Source organism: Venturia canescens, chromosome 7, assembly GCF_019457755.1.
Source record: "Venturia canescens isolate UGA chromosome 7, ASM1945775v1, whole genome shotgun sequence".
NCBI classification, from domain to species: Eukaryota; Metazoa; Arthropoda; class Insecta; order Hymenoptera; family Ichneumonidae; genus Venturia; species Venturia canescens.
The window spans coordinates 6720133-6745313 of NC_057427.1; the positions used below are offsets into that span (position 1 = coordinate 6720133).

The window sequence follows — 25181 nt, forward strand, 5'->3', positions numbered from 1 at the left end:
AAAGTGGTACATTTTTTATAGCCCACTTGGCAAAACGTTCATGTTAATTTTACTGCTCGGAAGGAAGAAAGAACAAGGTTGTATGGGAAATTTGAAATTCGGATATTCCTCAAAAAAATTTACATATTTCGGACAATCGGACCTCGACCCGAAAACTTCAAATTTTAATAGCGGATGTAAAAGATAAAAGTATCGATCGGATCATCGTCGTCGATAAAAATCCGAGTTATCGACGATTATTGAAAGAAATTATGAGTGACGATCAACTGCAATGAGATTTCTATAAACATTTAATGAAAATTACGCAGGGATCGGTGTTCACCCGGAAAAGTCAAGGAATAATCAAAGCTGCAAGTGCGTTCGGTTCTTTTTGAAGTTGACAGTAGGATTAGAAGATCCTTAAGTAAAATCCGATCGACGTTTTATCGAACGTCGAAGTTCAGAACGTCGAGGTTCCCCTGATTCTGTCGTGAGAATGAATTTCATGAAGGGAGCGATAAAGAGAAAGAAGGAGAGGAAACTATCCAGAAGGTAAAAGTGAACTGAGAGTTAAGGGAATCGAGGGATTAATGGGTAAGACAGAAATGGGGTGTGAGAGAGAGAGAGAGAGAGGAAGAGAGTGAATCAGCACGTTGGGGGATGAGTGACTTGCACTCGGGTCGTTAGAGCCTCTAATGAGACCCACCCCGCCCTTCCAACCCCCTTTCTCCTCCGTCGCACCGTTCCTTCCATTCACTTTCTCTCTCTCTCTCGCTCGTTCTCTTCTGCTTACTTCAACCTCAAAGCCACCCCATGGGCAAACCGCCCTCTTACGATCTCTCCCGTCGTTCTCGTCTTGTCCCCGGCGCAGTCCATCAAACTCTCCGCGCCAGCTATACATTCGCCATCATTTCGGTCGGTGCTTCGTTATACGTAGCTTCTGACCTTGCCGTGCCTTCTCGAAAATTCATATCGACCCTCCGCTATTCACTCGGACAGTGGAAGCGGAGAACGGTGAGACTGAGAAAAAGCAAAGTTGTCAGGGAGGATGTCGAATGACCGTACGATTTCACGAATGTTTCTGGCCAAATTAGCCTCCGCGCTGTAGGAATAACGTCAATGCCAACTGCCGCGTTTTCGTACGAATTCAAGCATGATTAAAGTGAAACTTTGACCCAACTTTGCGGTTTAATCGCATTCATATATTTCGCTTGAGGATCGTGACGCTTCTCTCACCGCGCGATAACTTCTTTTTCATCAATTATGAATGTCGAACCATTTTTAACGAACTTTACGAAAAGTTTTATTATCACGACGATAAAAGAAACCCGAGCAAATCAATCGTTCGCTCTTTCACGCAAATGGGCTTTCCCGCCCGCACCGCAAAATAAATCTTTCACTCCGCGATTATTGATCCCGAGCCGCGAGTCCATAGCCCCCGTCGTAATCTATCTTTATTTTTCGGACAAATTTATACAAATTCTATTAGTACGCCCAAGCGTGAAATTTACTCGGCCAATTAACCTGCCAACTTTCGCGACCGAAAAACAAAACGTGTACCCAACCAAAACGACTATTTATTTAAGGCTTAATTTTGGAATTTGAGTAGGTGGCCGATTCCGTTGAAACGTGTATGCCATTCGATTTCTATCAGCAATAAATTGCCGTCGAATTTAGAGAGGTGAATTTCGTCGGAGGGTCACACGCGCGATCCTCTGCTCGTTTGTACTTCGAATACACGTTTTTCAGCATGTTATTCCGCACCAAATGTCTGGGTAATGGCTCACCGTCCCTTTCTCCTCCTCCTCTTCTTCTTCCTACGAGCCTCCATATGAATCGATTCGTCGGAGGGCCGCGGAAGAGTCCACACGTGCTTTTAATGTTCGACCCAAAGAAGCCAAGAGGAATGGCGCACGTATTTCATCTCGTGTGCTAGCGATATGTTTTGTCAGAAAATGCAAACACATTGCGGCAAGAGCGGCAAGCGAGGAGGAGAGAGATAGAGAAGAAAAAACAAAGGGCGAACGAGAGATAAAGATCGCATTAACCACGAAAGCTGGAATGCTGCAGCGGGTTAAGCGAAACCACAGAGGCCAATTCGGAGAGACTCGGCAACGATTCACCTATTTTTCCAGTGAGACTATACGAATACGTTAGAATTCAACGAAACCAGTGGATTGGGAGCGGGGATAGTACAGCATGAAAATGGCGATTGGATCAGTACCGCAACCGAAAATGTTCGATCCCGCCGGCAAAGTTCGGCAAAGTTAGTCATAACACTGGTGGCAATTAAGTTGACTAACGGGGACAATTGGCCGGCGCTGAAGAGTTAAATTTCCATCGCTGTTCTGTACCGGTATCGGATGTTAAAGTTGAGAAGTGCTGCTGGAGCAGGAGCTCAAAATGGCGGTCCGCGAACGTTGGATTGTATGAAAAGACAACTTGCGTACAGAGTGAAATTTTAGGGCAACATCAGCGGGGCGTTCGAAGCTCATAGTTTGGCGAAATCAAACGATATGGAAAGCTCGGTTCAACGAAGTTCAAGTGCGGCTGGAACACGATTCGGGGCTGCTTTTCGGAGTGGATTCCCCTTGCATTTATCCCCATCTTCTGCGGAATGTTGAACCGAACGTTGAAGCGCAAAGCACGCGGATCTCATTATACAAGTGTAGCTTTCTCGACAAGTGTGCGCGCCCGATTAATTGCGTTAGCTCAAAACATGGACTAGTATTTCCGATCCTGCATGGAGGATCGGCTGGCAGTGCGGCGAGTCATGCTCTATGCCCCCGCGGCTATTGCACCAACAGGCAGGAGAGTTAATGCCCTAATTGCTTAGCGTGCCGCGCACTGCGCTGGCTCCAGCATCCAGAATCCCGATATCCGATGACCCGCGGTCATGTACGAGAGATCTCACGTCACAAATTATTGTCTACGTGAAACACTCGATGTCGCATGACAATTTTAATCGATGCATGCGAGAATGAGTAATCGCGATTCGTCTAATTTATATATCCGGGACTGGAACGAACGATCGATCTCATATTTCGTCGCCTCGACTTGGAACTTGGCACTTGGAAGATCGAACTTTCCCCAACGGCAGGCTTGCGGTAACAGAGTTTCAGACTCGCTGATTTTTCTAGGAAGAGACGAAGGTGTCGATAACGTCAGCGGATATAAAGCAGAAGGTACCCCGAGATAAACAGAATTTACGTTCCTCTTTGGACGTTGCTTCGATTGCCAATAAAGCCTGATACTAAACAAATTACAATATGTCCTCTGGATATTCGCGCAAAGCTTCTCCTCGCGGATGTACGAAATACGAAAAAATACGAAAGAGCGCGAGAGGAGAGATAGCGACGGTGGAAAAGGCATTGCCGAAGGAAAGCCACGTCGTGGAAAAAGAGAGACAAGCGAGGAGCCAATTGCGAAGCAGGCGGAGAAGATAACCTCTGCAAGTTTCCTCCCACCTCTTCTCTCGCCACACTTTCAAGATCGATACGTGTCTCCGTACCAGAATTTGCCCTATATTCGTCCTATATATATAATTGAGAGGAGTCGAATCGTTATATGGAAAGATTCCTGTGTCACTCTCATTGAATCTCGTCTGCTTCATCAGCGTCTCGGGCGCAACGCTCTAATGAGAAATACCTTAAGGAATAATTGTTTCAAAATAAATTGCACTGAGAATACGTAATTTGGAGGGACGACTCTCTTCACTAAATGAGTTGGGAAAAAGGCTGATTGTAACAAACTGCATTAGAAAGCAGTTGGAGTTTGCGAGAAAGATCGTTGGGGAGCAATTATGCTTAAACCTCATCTCCAGGGGTCGGAGAATCGTTGTTTAAAAGTCGCTCGGAGCAAACGGTGGATTACCCGGGTGTTTTTGCTTCCGGGACTAATTCATGGGCCTGGCAGAGCTTCGCATCGAGTCAGCAGATCCGGGAAAGGTGTTCAAAGTGCTCTCGATCTCGATTTCACCCCATGACAAGCGCGGAGGCTATTGTGATCGCGCAGCGGACCCTCCTTCAACCTGTGCCCATGAAAAGGACTCGAGTAGCGTGACTGAACGTTCAGAATTAGGTGGTTTCGAATCCCATAGTGTATCGACGTACGTGGCATACGCGTCGACGGGTATCAAGATTCAAGAGAGTATTCCGGACGAGTCTGTTAGGGCTCTTAGGAGCCGAGAAACCGATGAGGGAAATCGAACACGTGCCATAAATCCCACGGAACGAAAATGCCGCAAAAGTACCAGAGGAGGTTAAAGAAAAGGAGGTGCGGGAGGAGGGAAATACAAGCAACGGGGGGGCTGGCAGACCCAACGACATAAAGAAAAGCAGTCGCTCGCTCGATCTCGTCCATAGAATGTTTTATCGATTCGAGACGATCCCACTCGTCGTGTATACGTTTCGTCGAAGCAGCAGCTTTTCTCATGCTCCGAGCATCGAGCCACTTTCTTCCAGCTAAAAAGACTGGAAACGAGATAAGAATCGCGTTATGCTTAAAAAAATGTTCATTCGTAAACACGTTAAGGGAGAAATAAAGACGAAACTGCTCTGCTGCCAGGACGATTAAAGAACGAGGGCAACTCTCAATGGAACTTTTAGGAAAAGTTTCAAGTTTCAACGCAGAGTTTCATTATACTCTGACTGTTGATAGTTATCAGGAATCCGTGACGCATGCTTGGACGCTTTTTTCATTAGAAATATATAGCGATAATGCGGTGGCATTGTGGGTACGGAAACTCGAGATACTCCAACTATACCGCATCATCCCTCTTCGACTTTCCTATCTCGCAGCCCTTCCATAGAACGAACTATACCTATGCAAATTCTATGTCACTTAACTTATATATGTAGGTATTGAAGGATCGACGAAGCACCCTGCTGCGAGCTACTATTACGCAAGAGAGAAAGAGAGAAAGAGAGAAAGGAAAAAGAAGGATGGGTAAAGGGATAAAAAGAAAAGCCTCCGCAGTACAGTCGCGCCGAGAGTCTCTCGTTGCGCGATCACTCTTCTTCCCTCTGTATCTACATTTTCCCCTCTGCCCCCTTCGGCCCCTATCTTCTGCTTCGTTTTTTCCCGTGCTCTTTGGGATAGTCAATTCCTCGGGGACGAAATAGCGGAGCTCGCGCGCGTCAGGCAACCCGGTAATATCGTCAACGTGGCTACTAACGGATCATCCAATATACCTGTACATCTTTGTATGGAAACGCTGATGGCCGCTCCGGAGGGGCAAAAAAGAGGTTAGAAAAAAGGAAGGAAAGAGGGATTCGCCCGGAACAAGTGCCCAAAGGATAAAAATTGCTTGGTGAAATCCGCGACCTCTCGACTATTGGACTCGGCGATACGTTTTTTTCTCCTCCCCCCTCCGTTGTACACGTATAACGAGACCGAGCTGCGGGTCCGAATGAAGCGTCGAGCAGATGACAGGCAAAAGAAAAAATCAAGTAAAATAACGAGTTCGATAGAAATATGCTGATTTACCGACCTCCGTACTGATTATCACAGCTCCCTCGGTTTTTCTCCCGTGCTTTTTTATTCCTCTCGTCCCAATTCAATGGCGAACCCCCAAGCCCGTCATCAAAGATGAGAAAAAGATAAAAAGGAGAGAGGGGCAGAGGGAAAATCATGTCACACGTAGCTTGTCTTTGGACGTCTCTCTCTCATGCTTCATTCATCCCGGCTGTTCCCGTGTGTTCTCTCGATGGAGAGAACACGACATGAAGCTCTGATGATCCTTTTCGTGGAAACGGGACCTGCCATATAGCCATCAACCATCGTGTATATCCGCGAGCTTCGTACATACCAGTCGAGGGCGGTAGAAAACGCTTAGATCCCCGCGTCACCCAGCATTACTCCGGTGTTTCCTCTTTGCCTCTTCCACTGCCATCACTAAACATGCCAGGCTATATACATATATGCATATACAGTTTTATATATGACCCTTTTTCCTTGCCCTTTTCGTTTGCCACCACAGCGAACACACGATTCCTTTTTTCTAGCCTTTTATATTTGTATATATGAGCATTACGGGCTTTTGGCTTCGGGAGAGTGATGACTGCAAAAAGCGGGATGGAAAATACGTTAAACTCGTTCTTCTCTTCGATACGCGTATGCAATTTAATGCAGAACGCATTTTCCGCTCTCCTCCTGCTGTCCCTCTCTCTATTTTTCGTTCTCTCTGCGTTTTGTTGGCGCCCGCGAGTGGCTCTATGTAAAATAACGAGAGAAAAAAGGGGACGCCCTTCGGAAAGAGAGAGAGGCCGGGCGTGCGTTAACGATGACTTCCTGCGTGACTGCGCTTTTACCGGAAACGCAGAAAAAGCGAAATGCGCGTGTACATTCGCGTCCTTGTGCGTACACGAGTGCGGGAATATCGCGGAGAGGGGCTTGGGGGCTGCGTAGGTGAAAATAGGGAAAGTTCAGGAGGGTGAGAATTTCCGAGAGGGCATGACGTTACGCGAAAGGCAAAAGGGTTGCTTCGGTCCAGCCGGGGTGGCCAACTTCAAAGTACCTTCGACGTATTTTTATGTTTTAATTACTCGCCGCGTCGGGATGCTCGGAGGTTTTTCACCTTTGGATTTCGTCAAGGAAGAACGGAGCTTCGCGAGTCCTAAACGGAGCCCGCTCTCTCCTCGGGTATAATTTTTTATGTCTCGGGATCAAGGATCCTTTGAGGAATAAAATTATAATCAAGAGCGAGGGAATAGTGTCAACGAAGCAGGTAATTTGATAAATAAGGTGTTGCGGAAGGGTGTATTTTGTAAGGGAAGAAGTGTTTGGTCGATCGCGGTGACCTCCAAAAAACGTACGGGAGGATACAGTCTCGGAAGAGGAGCTAAACCACGAGCATGATTCGGGCCACGGCAACATCACAGCGTGCATAACTTTGTGCTCTCTTGGCTCTCTCAACGCACGGGGTATTGATCGCTATTCGTAGGGAAGCACGACGGCAGAAGCTGCAACGGTATACGAACCTCCCCGACTTTCCTTCGGCCCCTGCACACCGCCGCCGCCGCCACCGCCGCCGCCGCCGCCCGGCAATCCTACCCCCATTCGGTGTTGGCTTATATATACGTGTACATATTTCGCGCTGGTCGTCGTGGCGAAACGTGGGTCTGGCAAGAGGGAAGGGGCTTGGGGGTTGGACGCGGGTGAGGACGAGACCACATGGCGCGAGGTTCGGCCATCACCGTGAGCGTTCGTTCAACGCTCGGGGAAATCCCCTCCACGTAGTCATCCCTCTAGCGAGCTTTGTGCCGCGGATGCCGTGGGTGGATCGGAGGTGAAAAGGGGGATGATGCTCTTCTCCCCGTCCCCCGAACGGAGACTCGATTCTCTCTCCAAGCCCGTTGCTATCTCTCGTTTCATCTCATTCTCACTTGCCCGCACGGCGCGCACCGGAGCACCGGATAGCCGCAGTTCTCTGTCCTCCGTTCTCCGCTTCTCCTCGCTCCTTCTTCGAGGGATTACCCTCCCGTACACATATTTAAGCGTGTGGGTGCGCGCGCGAGCCACGTTTTCAGCTGTACGCGGCTTTATATACCCGCTGTTGTATTCCTCTATCTTGCTCCCGCGCTGCCCTCCATCCCTCCGGGCTATTCCAAACATGGCGACCATCCCCGTCACGTGATTCGTAAACCTTTTCTCTTTCATCCTCTATCTTTCTCCCGCGCGTTAGCCGCTTTCCCCCCCTCCCCCCCCCCTCCTCTTCGTTGTCGTTCCTCGTCGTCGTTCCTCGTCGAGCCGGTATAAAGTATGATGCAGCCAACACGCTTTTCCTGCCCTCTTTACCTAACCTTAACTTTTACTATGGGGAGGCATAGTAGAGAAGCCTGCGCCTAGACCGTACCCCAATCTGCATACGTGTGTGCGTGTGTGCGTCGCCTTGGCTTGGTAGCCAGCAACCGAAAGGAACAACCCTGATCACTTTTACACACCGCGAGTCCCTACCGTCCCCGCCTTTTTGTACGTTAGTTCTTATATTACACGAGAATGTTCGCGCGCGCGTGTTATCTGCTCGTTCCGCGAGCTCCCCTCTCCCATTTCACTCGGTCACATACCGAGGACTCGCGTCTGGAATTTCGTCTGACCTCTCACTCTCGCTCTCCCTCCGCGCTGTCTGCATTTGTGTCGATGGCCTCTGCCTGTCCTCTGGCAAAAGACAGCCGCCGTCGAGGAAGAAGCCGCGCCGGGGGAGGAAGACTGCGAGACAGAAGCAGCACGGATGTGTGTACTCCCGCATAATCTGCATTGTTCCAACACACTTTTCTCTATTCACCACACTCGAATGTCGGATTAAACAGCGTCTGAAGTTACGAAGGAGAAACAAGTTTTGCGCTAAACCGGTTTATCGCTCGGATCCTTTGAGAGACCCGCCGTTTTATCATTGACGATCCTTTCTTTCTTTCTTTCTTTCTTTTTTTCCAGCACCCTTCCGTATATTCCTCTAGCTGCTCTTTTCTCCCAATGACATCATTTACGCGACGGGGAAATAGCGTTCAAAGGAACGCCATCGGGAGCAAGGCGAAGAGTTTCATTTGAAAATTTTCATCTCATTCCTCTTTGCCTTCAAATTCCCTCTACAATGCTACACGGAAAAGATATGGACAAGGAATTCGACTGCAGCTCAATCTTTTATTTTTTTCTTCGTCCTCTCTCGCAGCCCCCCCGTATATACATCCGAAGGGGAGAGAGCGAATAGCTGCAGTAAGGTGTCTTCTTTTTTCTTTTCATTCTTATTCTTCAAACATCGTAAGAAAAACGAATGCGGGGGAAAAACCCTTTTAGTTTGGACAATGGGACAATGGGAGGTTGCGAGCTCGGATAACCCGATCCTCTCTTTCGCTCTCTTTCTTCCACCAGAGCTTTCATCCTGCCCCAGCGTTCTTCCTCTCATCCGCAAGTATCGTTTCATCGCGGTTTGTCCTTTTTTTCTTCGCCTACTCCGTCCTTTTTTCTCTCTGCCAGGTTATATTCGCGAGCACGTAAAAATGAGGGGGAAAAAGGAAAAAACGTCGACGGATACACATGGACGTAGAGGATTGAATGAGCAAAAATAGTTGGCGAGATCGTAGCTTCGTTGTAGCTCTTCCTTTCTCTCCCTCTCTCTCTCTCTCCCTCTCTTTGCGCCAAATAACGGGAGACTACCGTTGAAAATAAATGGTGGGTTAGCAACGCGGGAATAGAGAAAGAGAGGGAACGACTCGATGAAGAGGCTGACGTTGGCAGAAATGAGAAATTGCACTCGGATCCAACAGCTCCAAACTGTACTATCTCACATCTGTATATACAGTGATGGAGAGCGTATATGGAGCTATTCGAGGCCTAGAATATCGATATATCCATTGCGGTATAGATTGATGGTCGTACCTCAACCACTCGATAACTTATTTTCTTCATAAAGTTCTCCCTCTGCGCGCGCGCGCGCGTGTATTAGTGATGGTAACGTTTAGTTCCATTATATAACCCACCATAAATACTTTCATCATATATATATATATATATATATATAAATGTACATTAGTATGTGTGTAGACTCGATCGAAGGACTCTCGGGAATCACGTTACACCGTGCAATGGGCATGCCTATCGCGCGTTATATACATTTCATATCTTCGCAGATAGAGCATTACGAGCGTTCGGAAATTACTACTCGGAATACACGAGCAGGTCCAGGTCCATGTGTTCGTGTGCGCGTGTGCCTTATCGATAACATCCTTATAATTTAACGTAGTTGGACTCGTGTAATCGGAAACGACGCTCGGTTGAATTGCAGATGGAGTGAACGATGACAACCGGAAAACGATCGAACTGTACATCGAGGAACATTGATAGTGACAAGCAGCCAACTCCAAGCGACATATCCATTCGACAGGGATCTCAAAAAAAATGTGTCCCTCTCAATTGTGCAAATATTAATAATTCTATTTTGAATGCGCAATGGGCGAATCGATAAACGGAAGCAGGGAGAGGAGCCGGCTTTTAATCTTCGCCTCGTCATCGAATTATCCCCAGATCCGTAACTGATCCTTTCAGGCTTCGAATTTTAAGATGAGGAATTGAGGAGAGAGAGAGAGAGAGAGAAAATTGGAAAGAGGTAATGGCCGCAATAAATGTTTTCCAAGGATCTCTCTCGGAGGAGCAAAGTCTCGAACGTAAACTCGGGCTAGAACTTTGCGACGTTGTCATCCCATATACATGAAATAACCTCCAGGTCTGGGTAAATCTTCCGCACACATACACAGATCCCATCTGAATAAAGTGAGTGCCTGTGAATACACACGTATTTTTAGGTATCGAAATATATACGCACGCGTGTGTGTAGGAGAGGAAAGTATACATAGATATATGTGGGACGGATGAAAAGTTTTATACCGCTGCCACGATAAAGTTGTGAAGAAGCCAAGAAAGGTGATGCCAGGGGTGAGTCGACGGTGGGAAAGGATGGCATGGCCCGGGGGAAAGGAGGCTGAAGAAAACGCGGAAATTCGCGACCCTTCCATCTCTTCGGTTTTTCGCGAGCGACGGAAAAGGAGAGAATCGAGGAAAATGAGAGACAAGCGACAGTGGGAAAAGAGGGTTGAGTACGAAAAAAAAGGAAGAAACGAAATAAAGGAGATAGAAGAAAATAAAGAGAGAGAGAGAGAGAATAGGTGAGCGGCGAGCCGGAAGGAAAATCGAAAGAGATAAGAGGGATACGGGAGGGATGGAACGGACGAAGCTACGATATATGAATACCGCTCGGTATTTCTATTCGCTCTCTATCCCTTGCTTCGCGAACATTGGAATATTTATTTTCGTTCAATTCGCTTTTTTATTTCAATCTCTCTCCCTCGTTTTTTCTTCAGTTTGTACTATATTTCAGTTGAGTTTTTTAATTTCAGGGAAAATGTGCTCTGCAGGATAATTCAGTCTGGCAGGTCTGGCAGTCTGAATAAAAATTGTGCTGCCCCACTGAATTATTTTGGAGCTATTCCTGGCCCAGATTACTTTCGTACTCATCCCGAATTCACATCCACGGTATTATTTCCGTTTATTCTGCAACAATTATCTCACCGGAAAGATTGTCGAAACGAAATACGAAAGAAGCCGCATTATTTTGTCTCTCGAATCAATAACTCCGAGTTCCACGCGCGATCGATTGAATAAACGATTGGTAATAAGCCTCCGGTTTTACATCATCAGGGGTACAGTTGCAACCGACAGCTTTTCTCTTTTGCTCGTTTGCTCTCTTTTTACGGTTTAATGTCGAAAGATAGAATTCTGTTCACGACACGATCCAACCAACCCTCCCGATCGACTTCCGTCCATTTTCCAACCTCGTCATCGTCGTTGCTAGTCTCGTAGCGAAGCTCTAGCGCGGCAGGGAACGAACGGAGGATAGGGCATTCCTCGAGCGGCGCGATTCACGAACGAACGAACGAGCTCCGAGGGGAACGACGAAACGAAAGTGATTGGACCGGGAGCGAGTCCAGCCTGAATTATTCATGCCTCCTTTTCTTTCGGCTCTAAATCCATTTTGATACGAGCAATTTGCGAGTTGTAGAATAAAGGCCCTCTAGCCTCTATATTTACAACAATACATTCACGAAACGAGACTAACTCGCGGGAAAGAGGGACGAAAGAGCAGGGAGTCGAAAGTGTAGATATAGAAAGTACATTAATGGACTGTCCTTTCCAGATTAGTTTACATCTTCTTCCAGACCCAACCTCTCCAGAATTCAATTGTGTCATGAACCATTTGACTTCTGAACTTTACCCATAACGACCCGTTTCACGATCAGTCTCGACAAAATTAACCCAGAAAACTTTTTATCGCGTTGGACCGAATCCAGAGTTATTTTTACTCGTGTTTTTTCACAAATCATTTTCTAATCCGATATCTCTCGTCATTCATATATTCAAACTATTTTCCCAACTTATTCTTCTCCTCGTACGAGTGTGCGTCCCCCCAAATTACTTGGATTCTTCACTATAAGCCAAAAGAAGCATCTCGGTAAAACCCTCAAAAATAACGTGCCATTCAAAGACTTGTAAATTTATCCTTTATTTAATGAAAATATGGGCTGCGTGTAGCCCATTTCCGGGCTCCGGAAAACCACTCCGAGAGATACTACAGCGTACGTAAGCCTCTCCTGACTTTTCAAGATAAGTACAGCGCGTTGTCAGCAGGAAGTCCGAGGCGAGTTAACGATAAGCTTTGCCCTCCATCTGTACAGGTTGTGTCAAACGCTGGTACGCACCGCAGAGTAAACTCTGCTAATTTTATTAAACAGTCAAAATCTGAGCGCGTAATCGAATTACGATTTTTCTCTGGTGCAACGCTCCATTGATGAAATATTAATCGATCGAGCGAGAGCTAATCCGATGGAGCTTAACGGCTCGGTCGCTCGTTCCCACTCCGCATTGCCTAATTTTTATATCACTGCTGAAATAATATATTGAATGAACGATCGATCGGCGGGTGAATGAACGAGCGGATAATTCGTCCTGCGGAATGTCCTGAACTACGAACCCTTTGAGCCTTAAACACTCTTGTGTAACACTCGGTACACACGTTCATGTTAATCACTACGACGTTTTTATGTGCATCCTATATAGGTAAGTATGTATACACAGTTGAAAATAGAATAAAGTGTACCACACAGACCTGAAGGTACACGCGATTCTATTGTGCAAGAGCATAGGGAGATAGATAAATATCGCCAGGTGTCACGTGCAGCTTAAAGCCTGACCCCTTTAGTTACCGTAAGGTCATGACACGAACCGGCTAGTATCAAGAGTTAGAGAGAGGTAGGAAGCGACTTCGGGGGTCTTTGATCGTGGAGGTCTTCGGTTTAATAGCCTCATTCGCACCTGCACAATGCTTTTATTTTCTTCATTTTTTCATCCTTTTTTCTTACTTTTACCAGAGCACGGTCACGTCCTTCTTTCACAGGTTTTACGATCCTCGTGTTGAAACGCGCGAATAGCATCTCCGTAAGTATTATCTCGCGGGCTTCAATCGCATTTGCTTCGATTATTCGATTCATTATGGAAATTATGATCCTACGATTTTATTTCAAAAACTCTCCTGCAGATATTTTTCTCTTTTTAGAGGGTTGGGGGGGGGGGGGGGGTAAGAGACGAAGCTTCTGTGCCAGTAGATTGAGTGACGTCGCGGCTGAACGAGTAGCAATCGTTATAAGGTGTGCTCTACCGTGAGGGCTATATTGCACGTGTCACAATTTGGGGCGGGCTTGCGTTCGATAACAACGCTTTGCACCTTTCTATCCGCGCTGTCAGGTCTCCCATTCAGATTTCGTAAAATATTGAAGCGCTTTTCTCAAGCGATGAGAAATAATATGAATTTCAAAACGGATGAAGAATTTCGACGATCTACTTACCGAGCTGGACGTACATCTTGGGCCTGACGTTCTCCTGCCACGCGGCAAGTCCGAAGCTCAGCATGGCGACGAGGCACCAGCACAACACGTGGAGGTGAACAACGATGGGTCGACTCATGGCGACGTTTCCTCTTTTATTCTTTCGATGCTAATTTTATTCGCCCACTTTCGGTTCGCGCGTTTGTCCAAAGACGATTAAACAGGAAGATGTCTCGCGAGGAAAAACTGCACAAAATACGTACACCCAAAGAAAGACGACACACCGTCAAAGATAATAAAATCAATAAAAAAAAATAAAAAAAAAAAAAACAAAGTGAAATGGAAAAATGAAAATAAATAAATAATTCACCAAAACACTTTGCAACGCAGGACTCGTAAGATTACGAGTCTTTGTGCACTCATAAATATTCCTATAAATATTTAAATAAATATATATTTACGAATTAATGTGACCCGAAGGGATGCACATTTACGAGTGTGTAAAATGACGCTCACCGCGCACCGGTACGATCCTAGCGGAGCACTTGATCACTTTTTATTATTATTATTATATTAATACTCGTCACTCATTAGACCGCACTCACTCACGCACCACGCATATTTTCGTTGATCACGACGTCAGTTTGAACATCGTTGCTGGGATTATAACCGTTGGCACGATCTATCTTCGTCAGTATCGGAGCTATTACTTGACCTCGACGATAGTTTGTTCGTTCATGGTCATTCGTATGCATGATTCGTCGTTTATGAACTTAAGTATTCGACAAATTGAAATACTTCTGCGTTTTATAATATATTTACAATCAACACTGTTCCCGTCCGTTCGAACGAGTTTCGCGTTTTCCACATTCGTAGATTTTTAGGTAACCGATGAGACACGCAAGAATCGTACAATATGGGAGCGGAAGAGGGCGCGCGTGGCGTTGTTTACCTTTTAAAGGGATTCACTACAGTTTCACCGAGTAGCGATCAATATTTTACGTTGAAGCATGCCTCCCGAGGGTTTTTTGCGACATTACTTGTCGGCGTTGGCAGCGTTATTCTCGCTTTTTTTTCGTATTTCGTATTTATTTATTTTTGTACAAACGAGAAAGCGCACTTGTTTAATCACGAAGCAACGAGCGCGTGTCCGCTTGGGCGCTGTGTCAGACGCTGGAGGGATTTGTCGGCTCCCTCTGGCCAGCTGGCCAGCTGTGAATATACGGACTCGCACACGCGTGAATCAGGCTCCCCCCACCGCGAGGTCCAGCGGAGATTCTGTGGGGATGCTGTACCAGCGAGAATAACGGAACCGGAGAGGGAAGAAGAGGACCGTGACGACTCTTCGTCTGGCAGGCTTTCGCTTTGTCCGTGTATTTCTTCGTGTCGATGCGAATGTTGGACGTGCGAGTTTGTATGCGTGTGCGGGCGCGCGCAAGCTCGTCTTCTCTCTATCTACGCGCCCGTGTCTATTTGTGTTTGCGTGCGTGTGCAGAGAGGGACTGTCGACCCTGAGTGTCCTCCGCGCGTGGGAGGACCGAGGGATGCTGGAAAAAAGGGGATGGACAAAGAAGAACGGGAGGATCACGTCGGAATATCCTCCCCAGGCTTACCAACCGAGAACAGGCCAACAAAAAATCAGCGAGCGGCCTCCGTTCCCATCCTTTATTCTCTCTACGACAGAGAGAAATGACTCAAGCTTGAGAAAATTGACGGAGGGATCACGTTGACAACTACCCTTATAAGCGTCCAATTTTTCTCACTCCCATATTCCTCGTGAACTTTGCTTCGTATCTTCATTCATTCCAGCCAATTTTCTTTCTCTCTCTCTCCTTTTTCCTCTTATTATTTGAGCTCAACCACTCGTGCCGCTCGTCTTACGATTCCCAACAGTACACAACCGATGATTATCCTCTTCTCGATCGCTCGCCTCTGCCCAATCCGAGCCCGCAACCCTGCCAGCCTGAAATTACAGAGAAGCCACAGAAACAGCTTAATTAGTATGCATTGATGGTGACATAATTGCGATTGGCCTCGTCACATCGCTCGCCGTGCACAGGATTACGGGACGGGGGGAAGCCTCGAGGCAGGATGAAAATGGAAATTCCACCTGCTAAGACGACCGGTCAAACCGCGATCCAAATTCCAATACATCACTCACCTTTTGTGTGCGCCCATTTTTTCATCCGTTCCAAGCTTCACACGGAATTTACGAAAATAGGACATTGAATAAATTTATGACGGAGGATTCTGTTTCCGGTTTTAACGAAAATACCAATACCCATACAATTTTATTCATAATTTATAATCGCCGAGGGAAAATTCATTCGCGTTTTATCGAATTACCTGCGGAAAAGTGAATAACAAAACGAGCACAAATAATTCGGACTTTGTGAGAGCTGAGGAACGAAAAAATGTACGGGATGAAATTGTAAAGGACTCGAAATACTTGTGGAACCGGTATGTTTGACGATGAGGGAGCCATAATCGAGCGTGGATTTCGTCGGTGCACAGGATCGCACGATGGTGTTAACATCGCTATAGAATTTTCGCGAATGATCGAGCACGATGGGTTTGGTTCTATCCTCTCGTATTCTCAATATTTGCCGTAGCCTGGGACGCGAAAATTATGTGCATCCGCGTATCCAACCTCGAGAGCTGAGCCAGATCCAATAGAAAATAGAAGTGACGCGCGTTTGTGTATTTGATTCCAGCATATACGCGTGTATGAATGTATACGAGTGTCTATAAACTCTCGGGAAAAGGATGGACAAACGTTTTGTAGGGAGGCTTTATCGAATTCGTGGGATTTATATGTATTGATGAAAAGAAAATAAATACAGATTGTTCCCCGCATCCTTCGGACCCGGACTCCCCAATCACTATTTATTGCAACGAAGCAAAACATTTTTCAGCAATATTTATCATTCGCACTCTAAAATGTGTCGATTAAATCCGACATGATAAATTTTAGTGCTGCACGTAACTCAGATGCTAAGTTTTTTGATTCGTTAGAACTTTCTCAAGTTCCTGATGCTACCCGTAGCAATGAATATTCCGATTTACCATTAAATACTTGGCTTCGAATTGATATCATAAATTTTAATGCTGCACGTAACTTAAATGGGCCATTTTTTCAATTGATTTGGTTGTTAGAATAAGATGAGAAGAACGGAGCATCGGTTTCCAAAATCTTTTCAAGCCTCATTTCTCACGTTCTCTTTGAATGTTTTTTTTTTTTTTTTCACTTTACAAAGTAATTACAGATTTGTATTTTTTTTTTAATGTTTTTTCTTGATTCGTGAAATTTTTTTGAATTCTTTAATGTTTTTTCTTGATTCGTGAAATTTTTTTGAATTCTAGCGTCGAAATTATTTACAGTTGGTTCCGTAATTTTTTTTTACAAATACCATTACGTTTTTAATTTCTTTCATTCGTCGTCCGATGTACTCGTAACTTTTGCATTTATTTGACAACGCGTTGTTCCTTTAAACCAAACGTTTTTCATGTTTTTTTTCGTGTTGCATGAAAATTTTGTTACGCGGCTGATCGTGTATCGACTCGAACTACTTGAGTATCGGTTGGCCCGTACTCTACCGTATCTACTTGGATCTCCATCGTGACGGAGGAGCACGAAATAACTTTCGTCGAATGGCTATTCAAACGAGCCACGGTACACAGCTCCCGACGAATTCAATAGGATTTACAAAATATTTCGTAGCGCATCCGAAAGAAGTACGAAGGAAATGAACTGCGAGGTGGGAGACGAGTGTGCGCAAAAAAGCTCAGCCAGCCCAGACGGGCCGATGACAAGAATGGGCAGCAGAGTCTTTTCGATCAAATCCTATCGAAAAATTCCTCTTTCGAAATCTGTTGCCAAGTTGAGCAGACACGCGGGCGAGGCCAATGCTCGGTAGGTGACCGCTTAGCCGTGAGTGGCTGCGGGCAGCGACATTCTGAGGAAAGGAACAACATGCAGGGATGGACTCGTGAAAACCCGAAAGGAAATATACGCAAGAGGAGTCGAAATAAGTGAGAACCATGAAGAAATGAGCAGAGTCTTATTGTCAGAAGATCCAATAATCAAGGGACAGACTCGCGAAAGAAGCCTATTCCCATTTGACAGCGATACAAACGCGCTTCGGAGGATTAAATATTAATACGTGCGTTCATTTCACCCTGCAATAAAAAAAAAAAAGGAGAAATAAAAAGTAAATCGTGACATCAGCGCTTGAGGAAAATAAAGAGCTTGGCGATTCTAGCTTTCTAATATCACGATATTTGTTTAATGAGCTTAAAGCTCGGCTTTGATGCGACGCTCGTTGAATGAACACGAGAAACGAGGCGGAAAGGGGGAGAAGAAACTTTTTTTTACCGGTATATATAACGAGTAGAAACCAAGGCCAGTATCCAATTAAGATTCATCGTTCAAATGCACCTCTCTATGACATAAAACTCGTATAATAATAACAGCAACAAAAACAACAACAACAACAATAATAATAATAATAATAGTAATAATATAACGTAGGAATGTATAGATATTTATTTGTGGTATAAGAATGGCGACGCGGGGTATCAACCCCCGAGGCATTGAAATTCTCAGGGGTAGATTTCGCGCTCGCGAGAAAATGGGTTTGCCCCAAACAAGCAGCAATAATGAGAAAGCGAGGCAAAACGACGATGATACGGCATACGCGAAGAACGAGAAAGCGCACAGAAGCCATTAATCGAGCGGTGAACGTCCCACGTTGCGATATATATCATATTTTTATGTGCACCAATGCGCTGTACCTGTGCACGTGAATATTACAGAAATACTGGATTTTTGTTGAATACAATAAAAATCAACGAATAAAAAAATAATAAAAAGTTATGGAGTCTGGAGGGATGCTCACATATTCTCAAATGAAAGAAAAGATATATTTTCCCGGTATCCTGAAAAAACCTTTCCGCCATGTTCTGTATTGAATTTATAAAAAAAAAAAAAAAAATCGTTTTTTAAATGAAGAAAAAACGAAGTTTCACGGGATGAGAATAATTCGAGAGGCGGAGCGTTATTAAAAATTCTTTATTCATTCGCTATAAAAAAGTAAAAATACGCACTTCCCGGATTTTGTAGAGCGTACACTCGCGGAAATTCCTCTCACGAATCGAAATGAAATGAAATATTTTTGTTTCTAGATGTAAAAGGTTGTTACGAGGCAAAGAAAATCATGGAACTTGGGTTGAATGACATTATCGGGGATAAGGAAGAAAAACAAGAACTAGCCTAGTCGAACGAGAGCTTTTTCGAACAATTTTTATCTGTAAACTTTGACGAAAACTGATATAGAATAAAAGGAAAAAAAAATAGCGACGCCAGGGGGGCGGCAAGAGCTAAATAAAAATGGGAATAAAACGAAAGTTTGTGTAAAACCAATGTTGCATACATAGATATAGACGCCTATACGTATATATCAAGTCTGATGAAAATTACTTTCTCGTTCGATAAAAGTTACCAAAGTTCTCTCTCTCTTTCTCTCCCAGCCTCTTCTCCCACTTACTGCGAAGGTACCTGACTGCTGCAGTGACTTTTCCAGGATGCAGCGAGAGGTGAAAGGCAAGAGTTAACGTTGAAAAAGAAGGGTAGAAATAGTATATAGAGGAAAAAAGTTGAGTCGGAAAAAGAAAAACAACAAAAGTTTCAGCCACCAATAGCGGATCCTTTTTCGCCCTCGGAAGAGAAAGCGGAAGAAGCAGAGAGAGGAATCGTCGAAAAAGAGAGACCGGACTTTATCCCTGTCCATTTTCCTCCCATGGATAAATTTGAACCTGCCTGTGCCTACCTATGTGTGTGTGTGTGTGTGTGTGTGTGTGTGTGTGTGTGTGTGTGTGTGTGTGTGTGTGTGTGTGTGTGTGTGTGTGTGTGTGTGTGTGTGTGTGTGTGTGTGTGTGTGTGTGTGTGTGTGTGTGTGTGTGTGTGTGTGTGTGTGTGTGTGTGTGTGTGTGTGTGTGTGTGTGTGTGTGTGTGTGTGTGTGTGTGTGTGTGTGTCTGTGTGCTGTATGTGCAAATGGAGTGCGAGCAAATTTCAACGTACGTCCTCCACCAGCACCCTCTGAATAAGGGAGAAAATTATTACTCCCGGATTCCCCTTAATTAATAATGTCAATGTTCAACCGAACTTACATTATTTCCATTGAAAAGTAAACAATTTATCTCATTTTTCAGTGCTCCAGTATTCCCCTCCGAATCGTATAATTGTAGTTATTACGCCAGTGCTTCGTTAGCTATAAAACTCCAGCGATTCTACTATATAACTTGAGAGATTGGACCGTATGTTAAAAGTATATTTGCATCAGAATCGACACCGAAATATGAAGAAAAATTATCATATTGCGTAGCCTCGAAATTTCATCCATCCGTCATTCCATTTTCATTTGATTCTTCAACATGAATTTCCAGTTCGTATAGCTCTTTTATATACAGAGATAAGCAGCTTGTGGAAAACGCTCTCTCGGGATCTGACAGAAACATGGAAACAAGTTAAGTGCTGCAATCGAACCGATACGGATGGAAAAACCCGTTTAACTATACGGTGGAAGAATTAAAAAAAAAATTATTTTAAACAAATTGATAACGAAATGTAAAAAATGTAAAAAACAGTAAAAGCAGAAAGAGAAATTAAGAGAAATTCTGATACAAATAAAGTACTGACGAAGTGATTGATATGAGCATGCAGTAAGATGGCAAATGACGCGTTAACGAATAATCGAGATTGATAGGCGACTCTTCGGTGACTTTACAATGGGAAATAAGGCTTTTCGTTACTTCATTTTTTAATATCTATAAATATCTAAATTTACGTTGGGGATGTGAAAATCGTAGACGGAGGAGAGCGTGAATAAGAGACTTGGCACGAAATGCTCCATATATAGGTGTGTAATACCAACATACACACGTATATACGAATAAAAAGCGAGAAAGAGAACGAGAGAGAGAGAGAGAGAGAGAGAGAGGAAGAACCGGAGAGTCCAGGGATCAATAGCCGAACAACGGGGAAACCTCGGTTGGGAAACGTCGGGAATGTGGTCGGTTGTACCAGACTGGCGAACCCAAAAGTGCTACCTTGCACAAGTACAATGTTCTATATTATACATATATACGTGGACGAACTTGGAGGCCATGGAATCGTAAACGAGAGGAGTGTTGCATAAATCAGGTTCAACTATTATTCGTTCCAAAATATATGGGGGTATAATTTCATGGAGTTTTGAATTCAACAATAATTTCGCTGGGGTAGAGGATTTTTGTTTGAATCATCAAACATTCTGAACTCGTTAACCTGCATTTTGAACGTCCACGAAAGCTCGAATGAATAGTTTTCATTCCTACGAGAATAAAAACAACATTTTTTTGATCGGATCAACAATGTTTTCGTTAATTCTCGAGGAAAAAGAAGATCCTCGTCAAAACAGATTTATCAAACTCGAGAGAAATTCACATGAACGGAATTAATTAATTAGCTCCGAATCCTCGTTGTGAGAGACATCGAGCAAATGGAAATATGATGAATGTAAGTTCGTAATTAAGGAAATGAGGTCGAAGTATGAAATTCGCGAAATTTCCGAGACTATTGAAATTTTTACATTTGCGTAGTCGAACTGTACGTATATTAACTTGTGGATTAATGCACAAGAGATGCGTGTGGACTTAAATTTCGGCGAAACTCCCTTTCAATTACCGGCCCAGTTGGTGTTCCCATTAATTTAATGGAAAGTAAATTTCTCCATTCGTTCGATCACGATTAAGTGTATTATCGAGTCAAAAAAACGCACACACAAAACTACACCGAGTGAAATTGAATGGGGATCCATTTAATGTGACCAAACTGTCGGTAGCTATGTAGAAAAAACTTTCTTTCAGACTTTTCTCGGCGCTTCGGTTAATGAAAGATCTTTAATTACTTTCATAAATAATAACCCGAAAAAAGTGTAATTTTTTGCGCTCACTGATTCAGAACAGCCCGTCAATCAAGTCCGAATCTCGAGGATGAAAAAAGTGCTTTCTGACCTTTTTTCCTCGAATCCATTCGTACGAAGGGATTAGGAAACGGGTGACAGGGATTTTTATACTTTTTCATATCAGTCCTGTCACGCACACGTGAAAATTCTGGATTCATAAAATATAAGAGAGAAAAAAGGTAAAAAGAGAGGCAGAGACAGAACAGAGGTTGGAATGCCTGTGTTTCTGGGGAAAAAAACGACGAAATAAAAGAGTTAAAAACAACCCCTATCGCTCTGTCTCACTTTTCTCTTTGCACTAAATTGTACGTTTTCCTCTATGTGACACGTTCGTTTGTCTCTGACGCATATCGTTCAGAGATCAATGTTGCTCGAGAGCGGAGGCGAGAGAAGAAAGAGAGAGAGAGATGCACCACTCAATGTACAAAAGAGAATGGAATTTTATTTAATCGAGAAAGACAGCCTGAGAGTGAGATAAACGGGATGAGAGCGAATGAGAGAGGAGGATAAATAATGAAAATGGTATAATTTTGAGCTTCAAAGTCAAAGCGATGCAAAATGGATATTAGTACGTACCCACTATTGGAACGTCGGTAAGGAGGAAATAAAGTTTTTTGAAAACATTCCAAGGAAAACAATGCCTTTTCCGAACAATTCCCCAATTTTCGATTTCATTTTTTCTGTTTCGTTTCTCATCCCGGATAAGTCGATCAAAGTTTTTCACCTCGAAGAATATATCTCGATGAATTTTCAAACGTTTTCCTTGCTTATTTTCATAGCCTCGATCGTAAAATGTTCGATCCGAAAATTGAGGTCTTTAAAAAATAGTTGATTGCACTGAAATGATGATTAATTTTGAGCTCACCTCAGTCGATTTCTATACCGGGAGTTTATATATATATTTTTTTTTAATGGGCCGAAGAGCAAACGGCTTGCAACGTTTGAGGACAGATTTTCCGGTCTGATGAGTGGGAAAATCATTTTTTTTTCAAGTTCTTCTACGTGTTTTTTCGTCTCTTTCTCCCTTCTTCACTGTCCGTGTTCTTTTACTACTGAAACGTTAAGGTTTCATTGCTCCTTTGCTGTACATAAGACTGAAGTACCTGAGGAACGTTACGACCAGAAGAAGAGAACATTTTCTGTGGACATATATATACGCATGTACAGAGACGCTAAGGAAATGTGAGAAAAGCAGGAGAGCAGTCCACGAGATAACAAAATGAAAGTGTAGTCGCCGGGCCGGTGTAATGGGAATAAAAAAAATTGCGTAAAAAATTCAATGAAATACGCACTTGCATTATTCTGTTAAAAATTTTAAGGCCTCCAGATGGTTGAGAGATTTACGTAGAAAAAGATGTGAAATAAAATGAAAAATGAATGCTCTCATTGAAGGGAAATGAAACTCGACGAAAATATAATTGCGTTGAGTCATGACGCGTAATCAAGAAACGAACGACTAATTCGAAGCCTGAAAATATCGGAGCCGCCGCCGCCGCCGCGGATCGTCATCGATTCGATTATCGAGTTTTCCAATATATTTCATTTAATTTTTTAGTCTCCGACGATTTCTAGAGTGCGAGAATCGTGTTGGAAAACTGGGTAGGAAGGAAGCGAGAAAGAGAGAGGGAATGAAGTGAGACTGCTGAATATACACACTCTGGTGAGTCATCGACGGGGCAAATGTAAAGAGAGAAAAATAGAAAGGGAGGGCGAGTGAACGAAAGGGAGAGAACGCAGGACGAGGGTGTGGCGCTGAAGTTGTCACCCACGCTGTTCTGTGCAATGCACACGTCATCTCCGTTCCTATACACATGGAAAAAAAAAGGAATGAAGAGATGGAGCGAAAGACGAGAAGAGGAAGAGAAAGTGAGAGAGATTCCAGAAACAAATGGATGAGGAGCGTGTAGCGTTGCATTTGTGGATGAATAATGCATTTAATAAGTTGTCCCCTGGCTCAAACTCCTCCCTCGTCGCCCTTTTCAATCCGTTGCCTCCCCGACTTCTCGCCATACCGTTGTTCAACATTCGACAAACGTTGAAATAGCACGATAATTAAAAAAAAATACAAGAAAAAAAAAAAGAAAAAGAGAGAAAATAAAGCATGAAAAATCCGAGCTCAGCCATATACTTATACACATACATATATGCAAATATATTTCCGTTATCTGGTCCTTCAACGTCGTGATGTCGCACGTGACGTAATAATATATCGAGCCCCCATATACGTTTTTATACGTTTGCATAAATCACTAAAAAAGTCCGTTTTATAAATCAAGAAATGAAAGCGAGAGATACGGAAAATGAAAACTAAAAAAAAAATATACAGCCATTCATATAGTATTTGTGTGTTCAAAAGATGTTATAAAATAAAGAAACTTGTTTTTTGATAAACCGTTCATTCTTTGAATTGAGTATTAACGTTATCGGTTGGTGTTGACAGTGAAGATAGTCACACTGTCTTTGACCGGTTCGGTTATATATAGAGAAATATAGACATAAAAAAAGAGATAAAAAACGAAGAAACGAAATGAAAAAGTTTGTTTACTTGGAGACAGTTGTTCTCCGACGAGCGGTGACAAAGGAGGGAAAGTTTGCGTCATCGGGATATTCAATCAGTTTGTCTAACATCGATATTTTGTGTTATAATTACGTCTTCACCGTAAAAATTGTACTTAATAGTCGACTTTTGCTTCTTTCAATCGGTTAAACTGTGTCAAAGAATTTCGATTTCGAAATGTTTTTCAGCACAATCACTGAATTCTAATCAAATTCTTATTGCCTTTCAGAAATCATAAATTTCCTTGAACAATTCAGGGGTTCATTTTAGCAGTACGAAATATGAAGGTTTTCTGTAACATACAAGAAAAAGTTGGTAAATTTGGCCCGCGAAGCCACTCAATCCGATGAGCAAAAACTCGGAGATTTTTACGAATTCAATAAACGTGCATTCAATCAATCGTGTGTCTATTTTTTATGAATGTTTTATTCCCCGAATAACGCGATAAAAATAACGGAAAGACCGTTATCCAACCAAAAGCAAAACGCAAAAATACCTTCATTTCTCGTTCATACATATTTTTTTTCTTGTGCTTCTTGTTTTTTAAGTAGGCCAGTTACATTGCCATTTGGAAAATAATGTTTGACGCTAAAATTAAAGTCATGCTGAGTAATAATTAGAGGAGTGGAAAGAAAAGGGGAAAAGACAAAAAAACAAGCTCACACCCTACTTCAAACGTAGCCCTTGTACTTATGTTCCTCCTCCTCCTCTTCTCTCGCTACTCTCTCGTAAATCACACAGGTAAAATATATACAGGCACGCGTGTAAAACGTCGAGTCAATTTACTTGCCACGTAAATTGGCACGTTAAGAATTTTTTTTGTTTTACTTTTCTTTGATTTTTTCCTTTTACTTTTTTTTCTTTTTTTCTTTTTTCTTTTCATTATTTCTCCGTTGCATTATATGTTTTTCTGCGCGGCACATTGTACGAGAAAATGTGGGACATGACGTGCCACAACTGCCAGCCATCGTTTTACACGTTTATGGATTTTAAACGTCGTTAAACTGTCTTAGAAATTTACGAAAAACCCCGAGCATCTAGATCACGTCACGCTCTCGGATTCTCCCCTTTGTTATTCCTCGGCTCAATTACTGACCGTATAATTAGGGAAAAAAGAGATAATACCTCCGACGTAAGTGTAATTGTCAATTCGATTACCGAAACGAACTTCTCCAAAGCATTTTTCCTGTCGAAACTGATCAGAGTGAAGCTATTAAAAAATTTACGTTACTCTCCGTCGTTTTCACGATGAACAATAAAAAATTTCGTTC

General features: G+C 43.5%; 1 protein-coding gene across 4 annotated transcripts in view; it reads right to left on the bottom strand.

The window, feature by feature from the left end:
* Sema1a (semaphorin 1a) overlaps positions 1–25181 on the bottom strand; it is a 91304-nt gene that overhangs the window by 54665 nt on the left and 11458 nt on the right. The window contains exons 2-3 of one of the 4 annotated variants that reach the window (XM_043422845.1): positions 13866–15312; positions 13371–13595 (exon numbers count right to left, since the gene is read on the bottom strand). In XM_043422845.1, the coding sequence (XP_043278780.1) occupies positions 13371–13488 (118 nt within the window). In that variant the 5' untranslated portion in view covers positions 13489–13595; positions 13866–15312. Of the gene's footprint in view, positions 1–13370; positions 15313–25181 lie in introns of all 4 variants that reach the window. The other 3 variants (XM_043422844.1, XM_043422843.1, XM_043422846.1) reach the window with 3 other exon arrangements.